General features: G+C 38.6%; 1 protein-coding gene across 2 annotated transcripts in view; it reads right to left on the reverse strand.

Moving 5' to 3' along the window:
- Positions 1–12653: 12653 nt before the first annotated feature.
- The window catches only part of LOC124155870, a 68766-nt gene continuing 66840 nt past the window's right edge, over positions 12654–14579 (reverse strand). For both annotated transcript variants that reach the window (XM_046530027.1, XM_046530028.1), the window contains exon 14: positions 12654–14084. In XM_046530027.1, coding sequence (XP_046385983.1) covers positions 13870–14084 — 215 coding nt within the window. In that variant the 3' untranslated portion in view covers positions 12654–13869. The remainder of the gene's footprint in view (positions 14085–14579) is intronic.

A 14579-nucleotide genomic window follows, 5' to 3' on the forward strand; every position in this document is an offset into this window, starting at 1 on the left:
AAAAGTCCAGAGTATTAAATAAAATGTCGAAAAGACTGGATGTCCAAGAAAAAACGTTTTCATGGTTACTAATAAGTGCACACAAAAAATTGTTTGCGTTGCCATAGCTCAGTAACTAAGGAGGGTCCTCAACCTCTTAATTCAACGGAAAACTTCGTTAAGATCACGACTGATCCGAGACATTTTTAGTGGTGTTTTGATTGCCACCCAAACTTTCCCTTCCCATTCCATTGGCTCAAAAACTCGGGGTTATTAGATCAGCTGCACGAGGATCTGGATCCGAGGCGGTGACCCCTCCCCCACCCCCAAGATGCTGCTCACGACGCGTCACAATTGATTCCTTGGTTCGGCGTCCCCTTGGTCCGTTAGAGACGAGGAATTCACCGAACAGAACGAGAGAAAGTCTCCACGTTTCCGTCACTTCCAAAGGTCAGTGGGTCGCTCGTCCATGACCTAGGACAATGAAAAGCGATGGCGTTCCAGCTACCTAATACTACACTATCACTGGCACAGAGGCTCTAGCAAGTAGCGCAATAAACTTTCTTTATAGGCTTACATTTAAAACACGTTACTATTACGTAGTGTGCTGTAAAATAATGCACTTCAGACCCAAACCAATTCTGGAAATTAATTTTAAACGGTAACAAAAGAGATAGACAACAGTTATCATTTTTAAAGTAAAATGTTTCGCTGCATCACATAGTGCTGAACTTATGGAACACCTTCGTAATTTACGGTGGTTTGTAGTCTTATTTACTGAATCACTTTACATATTCGTTATTTTATAATCATTAGTGTTTAAGGCGTTAAAAAATTAGTTTTACATGCCAAATTCGATAAGTAATTCTAATTTTCAATGACAATGTTGAAAATATTACCTTGAATTTTTGACGATATTTGTCATTTGAAGAATAGTTATAAAATGCTTGGGCTGGAATTTCCGAACTCATTGTTTTATACAAGATGGTTTAACTAGCCTATAAGTTCCAGACACAACTTCATTAACGCAGGTCATCGTTATAGTCTAGAAATCAGATTTGCCTAAAATGAAAGGTATAGGAAATCTCCAGAATATTGTTTTATCCGTTTACACGAATCCATTTCCATTATTCTTCAATTTTATCTTCATTATACGAGGTGCGTCCAAGTTTTAAGGCCTCCAATTTTTTTCTCCAGGCTGGAAACAAATAGAAATATGTGTACTGATTTAAAGTTAGCGCGCACTCTTTGTCAATACGTAACGGAGATGTATGTACTGTAGGACTGATTGAACTCTTTCGGCAGCATGTAGCGTGAGATCTGTTTAAGATACTTGAAATGAAGTTTTCCTTACACGAGCAGCGTGCAATCATTCGTTTTCTGCATTTACATCGTCTGAAATCAATGGCGTAGCCACGGGGGGGGGTCTCCGGGCTACAACCCCCCTTGAGCCATTAGAAGAGGCGCCAAAAAACGAGTAAGATGGCCACGTCAAATAAGTTTTAATAAATACTCGTACAAAATTACTGTTTTTGAGTCCTAAAAATCCCATTTTCAAGGTCCAAAATCCCAAAAATCTCCGAGGGGGGACCCCATTTGCCCTGGGGTGTTTTCCATACACCCTGGAAGCACCTCGAAATCTTAGGTTAAACCCCAACCCATTTCAAATCCTGGCTACGCTACACTGTAAAAACATATGAAATTGATCGAAAGTAAAAGGAGACATGTGGTGATGGTCTTAGGATTGTGTCGAAAGAGCGTTCATGGGCGCGATAGTATAATGAAGGTAGAACATTAAGTGACGACAAGCCAAAACAATCCAGGCGATTTTACAGTGATTAAAACGGATTTCCGAATCCCAGTTTCATAGTTTTCGGGTGTGTAGCCAGTTATGAAAATGATCGGAGGCCTCAGAACAGAAGCGGATACATATGGGGGGCGCCCCCCCCCCTTCGCGGAGCTGCCCGCATTGCCGAACATTGCAGAACCACAATGAGAACTTGCATGAATTTTTTTTTATTTCACAGGCGGACAGAAAATTATTTTATGAATTCAACAAAAAAACCGCATGTAAATCTGAGTTTTCCTTCGCGAGATATTCAATGATAAATATAACGAATTTTAAAGCGCGCCAAAAACTCCCTCACCCTCCAAGCCACTACCGACGAAGCCTCGCTGACGTCAAAGGTGCCTAAACATCACGCGAAGCCATTGTTGTGATTGATTGCAATAGTTGCCAGCAGTTGTGAGAGCTTCATTTGTGAGACGTGTTAATTATTTTCTATTTAAAGATAAATATCCGACGATAGAGGCTCGGAAGCCCTCATATTTTGCATTATTTATATAATTAACATCTGAGTAAGGACATAAAATATAAAACTGGAGCAGTTAAGCCAAAAATTTTATAATACCTAATTAACATCGTTGTAGGAGCCACGGCCGTTGGAAGGGGGATACGTTAATTGTAAGTTGATGTTATTTACGGCGTCTGATTCATTTAAATATGTAATTAGAACAATTTTGATGTCATTTAATGCCTGCTATGCTTTTATGTACAATAACTTCATCCATTTATTCGTAGGTACCGGAGAATTAGTCGTTTATCACTGCCTTTGCTTGTATTATGAGGTGAATTCAAGTCAATGCAACTTTTGCTCGCTGATTGGAGACATCTAGGAACATTTTTTGTGCCAAAATAGTGTTATTTTCAACGTGACATCTCCCGTTAAGCTACTGCTAATAATCATAGTGTCAGTGGTTGTAATGCACAAAGTTTGACAATGTTGAAAAATATCGGCCAAGAGTTGTAAATATCAGTGTTCCATCATGATTGAATTGTAAAAAGTGCTTTTACGCTATCGATAAATGTCTAACAGTAGTGTCAGTGGCGTGTTAACCTCCGTTGTTCACCGTAGATAAGACATTTCACGATCAAGCTATTAAAATCAAAACTGTGTGTGAAGTTTGTTATTCTATTATTTCAAGGAATAGTAGTGAGAAAAGTCACCTGTGTCACATGCGTGGGCTAGTGAATCTTTGAACCAGTGAATAAATAGTTATTTTCATCATAACGAGCTCAGTTATTGTAAGTTGTACGTGATGAATATAATAATGGTAGTGATTTCCAGTTTTCGATAATTGTGTTTGCCTATTTCCCACTATATTTTTATGGTATATGCTAGTATATTGTTTATGGATTTACCTATAACATTGAAATAGGTTGTAGCTTGTGTGTGTGTGTGTTGGCAGCGGAACCGATTCGCGATCTCACATGTGGATTGTGTGCATACTGTTTTGCTGTGAATTCGTACCGTCGGTCGGATAGAACTACATTCTCCGCTAATACGGCGATGCCAAATTCAACAACACAGCTCGTAAGCTTACGATCGTTATTCTCCAGTAATACAAGTTTCTTTTACGCCTCGATTTGCCGACGACGTATAGCAATAATTTGTCATAACAAATTCCATGAGGGTCGTGGCACCAGTTTTTGGTGTTCTACAAAAAGGCTGGTGTCCTAACACCCCCTGCCACACGCCTAATAGGCGGCTTACGGGGTATTGTGTAGATGTAGATGAATTTCAGGTGTACTATTCGAACGAGCGGCAATGTTATCATCCATTTTTATGATAACTAAAACATACGAAGTGAAACGCTTGTACTTCATCATCCCGATGTTGCATTATTAATATCCCAAGTAATAATCGTAGCACAATAGCAATAGGAAAACTTGCCCAAGAATAACAGAACAAAATAAAGTGACGATGAGCGGCTAAATAATCCTTCAAAACAAATTTTACAGCATGCACTCAGCGTATTTCCCAACTCCCTACGGTTGTTTAGGCATCCAAGACGTCACGCCTGGCCTCGGCAACGCTCGGGTGTCATCGCGCAGTGGTCGGCTCAGAGAAATTTTCCTCGATTTTGAAGTCAATTTTTTTATTTCTTTTGATGATGAAGGGAGAAACTTAAGGTATTTTTGCGAGCTTATGTATCCATTTTACTTATTCAAAATAGTTTTTAGAGCAATCGACGACCCACGCAAGTTCCCCATTGTAACTTTATTATATCACAAGATAGCATTATCTTATATAAGCGTATAAGTTAAGCAAGTTAAACTAACTAAACTTTTGTATGCAACTTGATTATTTTTTACTGCGATAAAAGTATAGGTAGCTCAAAATATCTTTTGCGCCCTCCCTTGATTTTTTTCTGTAGGTATCCGTTACTGACTCAGAACTTTAATGTACCTCGTACAATCCATGCACAACATTCTGTGTTATTTTTTCAGGACAATTAGTGTGTCTGCGAAATTATAACATGTGATACTTTCAGCAAGACCTGGTCACCTTATGTGCCCTTGTTGCAACCATGCTATGAGACCAACGGAGCCGATTGTGAAATTTTGGCAAGCGGTAGAAACGATGATACACGGGAAATTGTGTTGAGAAGATTGCAGGGAGAAAGTGAATTTATTTCGATTCGAGCTCCTTAATTGCAGGTTATGATTGGCGTCCAAAAATTAAATCCTCACCCGCAGTGTGAAAAGAACAAGCTTGCTTGCTGGCTTGACTTGGAGATCACAAAAGGTGAATCAAGAACAAGAAGGGGAAGACTAAGTAAAAAATTCGACCTATTTCACTTTCGTAATTGGAAGCAAATGCTTTCCAAGTCTGCCTTCACTGGCCCAGTAAAATCAGACACGGATATAATAAGCATAATGACAGCCTAATTTCGTGATCAGTAATCAGGTACTTCCCGATAATTTCAGTAAAATTCCAAAATTTCCGAAAAAATACAACCGCGGTGGGTAGCGGTAAGTGTGAGTCTTCCCCGGGTAACCTAGAGATACACTAAGTAATTCATAAGAAGAGAAAATTTTGGAGAGCATTAAAGAAAAATTACTTTGTCAATTATAGTTTCACTATACACTTTGCTGGATACAAATAATTATATTTTTAAGATATACGATGAAATAAAAATGCTGAAAAAATTTCTTAAATTAATTAATTAATTACATAAATTGATGTAATTCATTATTCAAAGTATTTGCAGCCAAATTTGCAAAATAAAGCTACAATAGTAGGGTGCAGGTAGCTCAATGTCGAGTTCCGTTCAAGTAATGAGGAAGCATATTTAACAGGGGGTACTTATCTTACCGAGAAAATCGTTCGCTGTGGCCTAGAAAAATATCCTGAACTACTAGACATGGAAGAACACTTTCGTAAATATTAAAGAGCATTTTAGAAGTTGCGAGTAAAAATCCCAGCAGGGTGGGAATTACCATCCAGAACGTGTGGTTTTATAGATTGTTCATTGCCAGAGAGGTAAATGCATCAATTTTAGTGAGGTGACAGTAGAAGCAATTAGGTAAAAAAAATCATCGCTTGCCACATTGACCTCCAGTTGATGAAAAATGATGGACAAAAGCAGGAGTGCTCCATCAAAAGCGGCTATTCATAAAAAATAGCAAAATTTCAGCATAAAAATAAACGCCCTCAAGCTGAAAAAATTGATATTCATACCGTTCACGTGTATTGTGGAATTATATGGGTAATAGTCATTGACTATGAAACATGGACTCTGGGACAATAGGATAAGAAGACACTAACCTCATTCGAACAATCGGGCCACATATGTAAGAAAATCACATATTATATAAAATTAAGAAATACAAAATAAAATAAATAGAAAAAAGATCACGGCAATCGGTCGTCACTACAGTAATACAAAACAAAAATATATTTTCATAAAAACAGTAATATATCGCGAACTAAAAATAATAAAAGTAAATTTTTTCAATCATGTTTTCAATGAACTTTGATGCAAACTTTTCATACTTATTCTACTTTCAGGGATGCAAATATGTACGCGACGGTCAACAACAACCAGCAAACAGCACTAAAACAATAAATTTTGTAGTCATAATAAGAAAATACGCCAACTAAAATGGAAATCATTAGATGAGACAAAACAAATTTAAAAATTCATGTAGCATGTACTTCAAAATCGAATTATTTTATTACGGAATAATAAAATGAATAAAATAAATAAACCCATAAACACAAAGATGAAATGCATTGGAGAATGGAGGCCCTAGAATCCCCTTCACAAACTCGAGATCAAATTTGATAGGCATAGTACAATTCAAGAAGCGCTTCAATTAGTGTTGACAGCCGATTATCTGATGAGAAGTTAACTCTAGGTAGGCGTCTCGGCTACTTTAAGTAGGAGATCCTTTTATGTTAACATCATTGCTGAAGTAATGTTTCCCATATTCCTTTTCGCTACATAAAATTTCCCATATTCATATCTCCAATTATCATTTACGGCGCCTAAAGAAAAATTACGGCGCCATCACTTCTCATTTTGTGGTCGTACCTTTCCCTACGAACATTCTCACGTTTCGCTGGTGGTGGTTGGCGGTGCTTCAGTAACAGCGCGTGATTCTCAGATCCTAAACGTCTCCTAAACATAGTGATTTGTCGTACTCATCGCGGTCAAATTTGATCGATAATTTTGGCCAAATAATAGCAATTATCATTCACCTTCCTCCAAATTATCATGAATCGACCCAGAATATTTTTGTCCTTTTCAGAAGTCAAAGTGTATGAACTATGGCCCAGATTTACCGTGTACTGTGAAGAGTCACCACCTCGTTGATTAGCCACTAACCCAAATATCCGTGGGGGAGGGCCCTCAATAGATTGGAGTGCTGCATCGGGAAAAGATTAACATCCAAGATACTTACTTCGTCTCTCTTGAGAAATTCGTAAATATCATAGAAATATTTCGTAATAAATAATATTTTCACAATAAAAACTCAATAAATAGCTAATTGTGAGTTAGTGGTCTGTGGCATTAAGATTAAAAAACGAGGTGTCTCTTTCTAGTAGTATAATGAAATTATCTGGAGTTCGCTCTGAAATTGAGCTGTAAGTGATTATTTTCAGGTTGATCAGGGGTCGTATTCTGTAACTCCAAACCGATCGGTGCGGCACCGATTCCTCGGGTGCGACGTCACACCGACTCCCGGTAAGAAGTCGTGCGATTCTGTACGAACCCGATCGGTGCGGCACCGACGTGAGGGCGAGAGATCGTCGGTAGCCGTACCGACAGCAAAAAGGTGTCGGTACGGCCACCGACTAGTGGGTTTCATCAACTCCCCGGTGCGCATTGTACGTTTTATTGTGTTTTTATCTCATCACCGAGTAAATAATGAGGTTTGCTGCAATGTTATCTTTTTATGCCCCTTCGAATAGGCCACTATAATTCACTGTGTCAACATCTATATTGATTACCTTGACATAAATATAAGATATTGGTTAATAAACATGAGGTTTGCCACTATATAATGACTTTCTCTCATTTATGTTACCACTTTCACTCGCTTTTGTAATAGGATTTCTTTCACTCTATCATCATTTATTTGCTCATTTGACATAAAAAAGATATTTTTGATTAAATATGAGTTTTGCCGCAATGTTATCACTTTGTCTCACTCTGAATAGGCAACTATTATTTCACTCAATCATCATTTGGCGTTTCTCTCGGCATAGAAATAAGATCTTTTTATTTAAGTATGAAGTTTGCCACAACGGTATCAGTTTCTTTCATTTGTAACAGGCAACTATATTTCATTTTATCGTCAGCCATTGATTCCCTTGACGATAAAAGAAGATATTTGTTAATAGGTACATTCCCTTCGATTCTGTAGGTACAGCATTACTACCACACATTATATCAGCATTGTTAACAACTTATCCAATATCGTTTATCTTAATCTAGCAATAAGTCGTAATTTCCGCAAATAAAAAGATTGAGAATGACGACAACAAACTGTGCCAATGAGTCTTCACTTGTTTTTACCCTTCTTTCATTGGTGGAGATACGTTACATGACTTCTAACTTCGGATATATTCGGATTTTCCCTGTTTGAGAAGGAGGGGGAACCGTACCGACTGGTTTGATACCGACGACCATACTGAATCGCTGAATTAGCCGTCGTCGGTATGGAAACCGTCGTCGGTACGGAATGATGTGCTGTCGGTGGGCTGGGTAGGGAAACCGACCGGTGCGGTACCGACGAAATACAGAATACGGCCCCAGAACAGGAAAGGGGTGAAAAATTGTTTTAGCAACGAAGGGAAACATTCAACGGAACCCGAAACTCAGTCTTTCTATTGCTGTGAAAACAGTTGAATACTCCCGCTCATATTTTAAACCTAAATAACTTCGGAAAAAAAAACTCTTCACACCCTCTTGGGCAAGCTGGAGATCAAATTTATACTGACGGGTTCCATAATGAAGCACTTCAAGAAAGATGAGTCTATACCCATCGCTAAATCCCTCATCGTACGAGTCGCTTAATCAAAGATTTTTGGCTACTGTAACGATTATTTGAGATTGATGAACGCAATTATCCAATTCCTATAATTTTCCCGAATATTTCCGGTCATACTTGATCTTCTTATCACCTAAACTATCAATCATTATCCCCAAAATAATGGACGGCATGACCCGGAATACTTTCTCCTTTCTAATAGATAAAACGGCGTGGCGGCACACGACCCCAGAACACGATCTGCGGCCCATCTTTCCTGTGCATCACGACTGACAATGAGTAAAGATTCACCGCGTAGTAGATTAGACTCGAACGCAGATGTCAGTGGGGGTGGACCCAGTAAAATTGGAGATATTTATTGGAAGAAAATGAAAAAAAACTAGAAACATTCGCCGTCTCTCGTGATAATAACTCGAAACCAATCGGTAAATAACCTCCATTCGCGTCGTGAACGGAATGGATACAAAAATTTGAAAGTCGTTCAAAATACGTAAAAAAATATAAGGTCGCAGAGAGGAGAAATGTGTTCTTGGAACTTTCATCATCCCATTACGTGAGAACATCGTCATGAATTGGAGAATCATTTAGATAGCACCGGAATGAATCGCAGAGAGCTGTTAACATCCACAAATGCGATTAATTAGCGTGAAATTGGGTCCGAAAGCAAATAGAGGTAACACTTACCGTTAGCAGCCAGGCAGAAAACTTTGACGGTTGAAACGCAGCCCAAAAGGATGATGCCATCGTCGGTGTTCAGCTGGAATTTAATCGCGGATTAACTCTATATTGCCTTCGGAGAAATGAAATTCCAGCAAAACATAAAGAAATGAGCACATCGATACTGATGAAAGCTATCAGCTCCAATGATGATCCTCAAGAAGCAGAAACGTAAGGTTCGTCCGCAGTGGGGTAGCGAGGGGGAGGTCTGGGGGGTCCGGACCCCCCTCCGAAATATAAAAACACAAATACTTTCCTTGATAAAAGAAAAACAAAGTATTGAAAAATCATAAATTTACAAAAGATTTCTTTGACACCTGCAGTTTTTTCGATTATGGAAAGTGCTAAAAGTAGTATAAAACCTACTCTACTCAATATCCTTTTTTTTTCAAAAAAATACTTTGGTTTTGGTTTTCTCCTGGTTTTGGACTCCCCTGAACTAAATTACTGGCTACCCCACTGTTCGTCCGTTGAAACGTCCGTAAAGAAGAACAGAATTCACTCCAATTTCAATACATACGCGAAGAAAGCTAGTTGTATGCGTAGCCTTAAAATATGCATACCTTTAATTGCTTGTCAAAGGTAACAATTATTATTCTGAATGTTGATGAAACGTGCAATTGCAACATACCATCTGAATGTATCCTCAGATTACTGCCTACATTGACGTTATTTTAACACTCACGGAATCCAGAAGGAACGCGGTAGATCACTGAGACAGTTGAAGTGAAAAACACGCTTCTACTGGCTTCAGTTCAATGTGCTCATCTAAAAACATCTACGGAATTCTTACTTACTTCTCTTCGCTCTTGAACGTCCGACTCGCCAGAGAGTTGCACGTGCTATCGATGAGGAATTCAACTAGGGTGAGGTTCTCTACGAGTAGTTTGTGATATTGCGTTTAATGGGGGCTTATAAGTCATATTTAAACTGGGGAAAAATTCCAAACAATATCCCATTAGATTCAGCCATCATACTGGTCAGTGCCATTTTGAGGACAATCCAGTGCCATTTTGGGGATAACAGCAGAGCAGTTGCGTAGCCAGGAATTTCGTTCGAGGGGAGGGGGTTCAAAACCAGAGGGGGGAGGGAATTTTTGAAAAACATGGTACTAAGTGATGGGTTTTAAACTAATTTTAACACTTTTAATAATCGAAAAAACTTCATTTGTTAAAGAAATATTTTTTAAAATCATGATTTTTCAATATTTTGTTTTCTTTTAAGAAGGAAAATGATTGTGTTTTTATATTTCGGGGGGGGGGGGGGGTCCGGACCCCCCGGACCCCTTCATGGCTACGCCACTGCAGCAGAGGAAGGAACGGGGAAACGATTGAACATATATACTTTTTTTAAATAGAGGATAATGGTGAATAATAATAACATAAGGATTACTTTTTTAAATATTTTACTGTAATTTTTATTAAATTATTTATTTAAATTAGTAATATATTTATAATTCATTTATTTAAATTTTGTATCTATTAAAAATTATTTATTTTCTCCAATCTTGGAATGAGATTTAACAGAGGCTGCCAATTGACGCATCAGCGAAGGAAAAGAAACACTCCTGTGACAGTCTTTCTTGCTTGACTAGAAGACCGAGATCTGGCGGCGGCCGGCGCGCCAAAAATCTTTTGTTCTCCTATATACAGTGAGTCCTCGTTTAACGTCACCTACCGTTCCTGAAAAATGTGACGATAAACGAAATGACGTTAATCGAAGCATAATATCCCATAAAAACAATGTAAAAATTGAATATCGGTTCCTAGACCTCACAATTCCTATGCAAAAAAATTTTGTCGTATCATATCTGGGACATTTTTTACGATGGGAATGCCAAACTATGGCATAAATACGAGTTCCTGTCTTCATCGACGACAATAGCAGCAGTGACGTAAATCCTTCTCCATTTTTGTATCTTCCCGCATTTGCTTTTCGGCTTCGCTATGGTGGTCGCCCGGGCGAGCGTCGCCTCGGCATCATCATCGCTGAAGCATCGTCGTAGTTACAGGAACCAACATTATTGTGAACTCGGCAAAAAAGTGACGACAAAAATGGAAAAATGCTTTGAAATCGATTTTTAGGTTCCTGAAAACCATTATGTCAAGTAAAACCTTGAATGAATGCTACCAGACGCCACAGACCGGGGATCCGGTGCTCCGGGCCACAGGCCCTACCCTCGCTACGAGAATTTCTTTTCGGACCGGTCAGGAGCGAAATCAAAATGACGGAAATGAGAGAGGGCGGGCAAACTGGGATTATGAAATCGAAGAGATGGTTTTAATTGCGAATTAAGGCGGGCGGGCGTCGCCTGGGTATCATCATCGCAGTAACAGGAACCAAAATTAATGTGAAAATTGTTCTCTTGGACATTGTCGTGGAAATGTCTCTAGTGCTAAAATTTGCCAAAACCGTTATCGCAATTAACAATATACACACCGTTATACACTTTGAATGGACTGACCGTATTACCGCCCACGAAACAAACAACCTGCAACGCCTGCCACTTCGCCTTTTTTCTCGCGCGAAATATAAAATACGTGACGTTATCGCGAAGCGAAGGGACGATAAACGAATCACGGTCGTAAAATTTTCGTGACGTTATCGCGAAATGACGTTAAACGGGGTGACGTAGAACGAGGACTCACTGTATTCCTATTAAACATATGCAAACTCTGTAAAAGATCCCTGGCCCAGGGGAAGATGGGGCCAGATTGTTGCCTCACCAGGGCCAGGTGAAATAAATACTAAGTCAAGTCAAGTAAAGGTACGTAAAATAAATATTTTAAATTCAATATTTAGGAGTAACGCTACGTGAAATTGAAACATAAATAAACATTATCGCATTTAATAGCATTTTGGCACATTGAAGCAATATGGCAGTGAAATGTGGGCGGTGAAGAGAATCTAGTAGCTGTAAAAATGGTTTTTCACGGAAGGGTAGCAGGCAAATCCAGGATTAATGGAGTAAGACATGAGATTGTAGGAGAAGTAATGAAGACGGACAGCCATTCTACCCGCACAAAGTTTTTGTATGGGATCTTTAAGATCGAAGTGATGGCACAAGATATGAGAGTAGAGACCTTGCTTTTATGATTTTCGGTTTTACACCGCGTTTTTTCATGCCTGATGACGACAGATTCGCCCACAATCGTCCGAGCATATTCATATCAAAAGGTGTCAAATCGTTCTTGGGAAGATCTACGTCAGACCTAAAGATGCTGGAGGGATTTCCATCGAAACTATGGTCATTAGACATAAAACAACGCGGTGGAAGCCTTTGGTAGAACCTGCAGTGACCTTGGTGATGGCACTGTGTTAAAACCAAGATCGGTTGTAGGACACTCAAGGCAAACACTTGCACACACCATAATGAGTCGAATCATAAAAAAACTACTCACCTACGCAAAAGTGGAACTTAAATGAGCTGAAAGCCTTTCAAGGTGGTTATTTGGGAACTACAGAATTCTGCATAGCTCTGAGAAATTAACCAATGAAGGATACAGCAGGAGAAACTTTATAGACATGCGATTATCTTAGCTTATTAGGACAGGAAATCTACAGTAAAAAGTGAATAATCAAGGACATTTACCAAAAGAAAATGAAAAATCAATAGCGTAAAAAATGTCTTTATTAAAACAATTAAATACTAGGCATTGTAGGTTTTTCATTCACAACCGCGTGATCTAAATTATACCGTTATGCAAGGAGAATAGTTTTTCTTCAGGAGTTACAAAAGCCATGACTCACATATTTGAACACGAAGTCACTGCATCCTATTGTCGAGATGAAAATGAGACGCTGTGCAAACATTCGCTCATTTTCTTAAAGACACAATGCTCACAACATCTACAGAATTACACGAGATGGATCACAATTAAACAGAGGCCACAGAATGTACAAAATAGAAAAATAGGCACATAAGCATCACTCTTGAGTAACAAGGTTTACAAAAAATTAACTACAACAATCACTGGGTTATTATTCACTTAGTTTTCACGTTACATCAATTTCAGTATGAGTTGTGATCAAAGAGGAGCGACTAACATTCAAAAAGAGGAATATTATGAAGATATAATACCGAATAGTTGAACCGTTTCATTAAAAACGGGAATTAGTTTCACATGGACACATTTTGGCAATTCATTTCATGCCTATAAGATATTCAAAATTTGTTAACATGCGTCACAAGTTTTTGGATTCATGGACATTCCCTTGCGGGCGAAAAATGATCCACTGATCACGGGCATGATCCACTGCGTAAGAACCATAAATGAGTCCTTCCATGCAACAAAAATACATTGAAATCGGTGTAACTCCGTCTGAATGACTTCCAAGCGACCAGAACGGCAGCCATATTCATAAGCATCGATATTTATGTATCAATTTCAAGCAAGAAAAGCAAAACATTAGATGCCGTTTGTGTACGGGTGATACACAAAATCTGATTATTTTATCAAATTCAGAGATTGAAATTAGTCAACTTTTGTTTCACTGTAAAATTTTCTTTATGTTAAACGTCCAATGAAATAAAAAAAAATCGTCGAAAAAGTTAGCTGGCCTTTTCTTCAATCGAAACTCCCTTCTAGAGCATAGTAACAGTTCTGCTTCTATGCACATAATATATCACTGGCATATTTTTTAAAACCTTGAATTTAAGTCAATCGAGAACGCAATCTCGATTAACGAAATTCACAAAGCATTGGTAAATCAATGATAAAAAGCAATGCCGGACACTTGCGGTATTGCTATCCTTTCTGTCTATATTTATTGTCTTTTTTGTCAAATAGACAAATGTTTCAGTTTTTCAAATGTTAAGATGATATTCCTCAACGATACTGCTCGATCCAGCCGTGATATTTGGTCACATCGGTGAACACGACGTAGTTCTTTGCGCTGCACTCTATTCCGTTGTTTGGTGACAAGGCGAAAGAGGCGACTCCCCGAATAGCCCACGTGGGCGAGTCTTCTGTGCCGGCCGTCTGGTTCCCGCGCACGGGGAAGTACATACCATCGCCACTCTCGCCGTTGCAAATCGTCGTCTCTGTGCAAAGAAAGAAACCAAAATTAAATCATACATATTTGTGTGAACTTCTCTTGGGCTTGCCACAGCGAATTAAAACTGAAGACAGCCGACGTTTCGGGTTCCGACCACTGAACTGTAAGTAATGTAATGCTGATACAAGCTTTCTAATATGTGAGGCTAATAAATTGCGCATCTTGCCATCTTGAAAAGGACCTCCGGAGTTGCACTCAATTTAAATACATGAACATAATTGATGGTTTCAGCAATGCTTTTATTTACAAATATACTTTGAAAAAAATGGAACATTCTGTGGAAAATTAACAAAAAAGAAGAGTCACTTTGACATACATTTGTGCAATTTTTATCTATGGTAACTAAGCTAATATAATTCACCGGTTACCTGTCAATTTTAATTATTAAAATTACCTGTTACCTCCCAATATGAATAATCAAAATTAACAGGTAACCATGAATTGTATTAGCTTAGTCAGGGTCGGTTTGAGGTAATGGGGG

The sequence above is a fragment of the Ischnura elegans genome, chromosome 3 (assembly GCF_921293095.1).
Source record: "Ischnura elegans chromosome 3, ioIscEleg1.1, whole genome shotgun sequence".
Taxonomy (NCBI): Eukaryota; Metazoa; Arthropoda; class Insecta; order Odonata; family Coenagrionidae; genus Ischnura; species Ischnura elegans.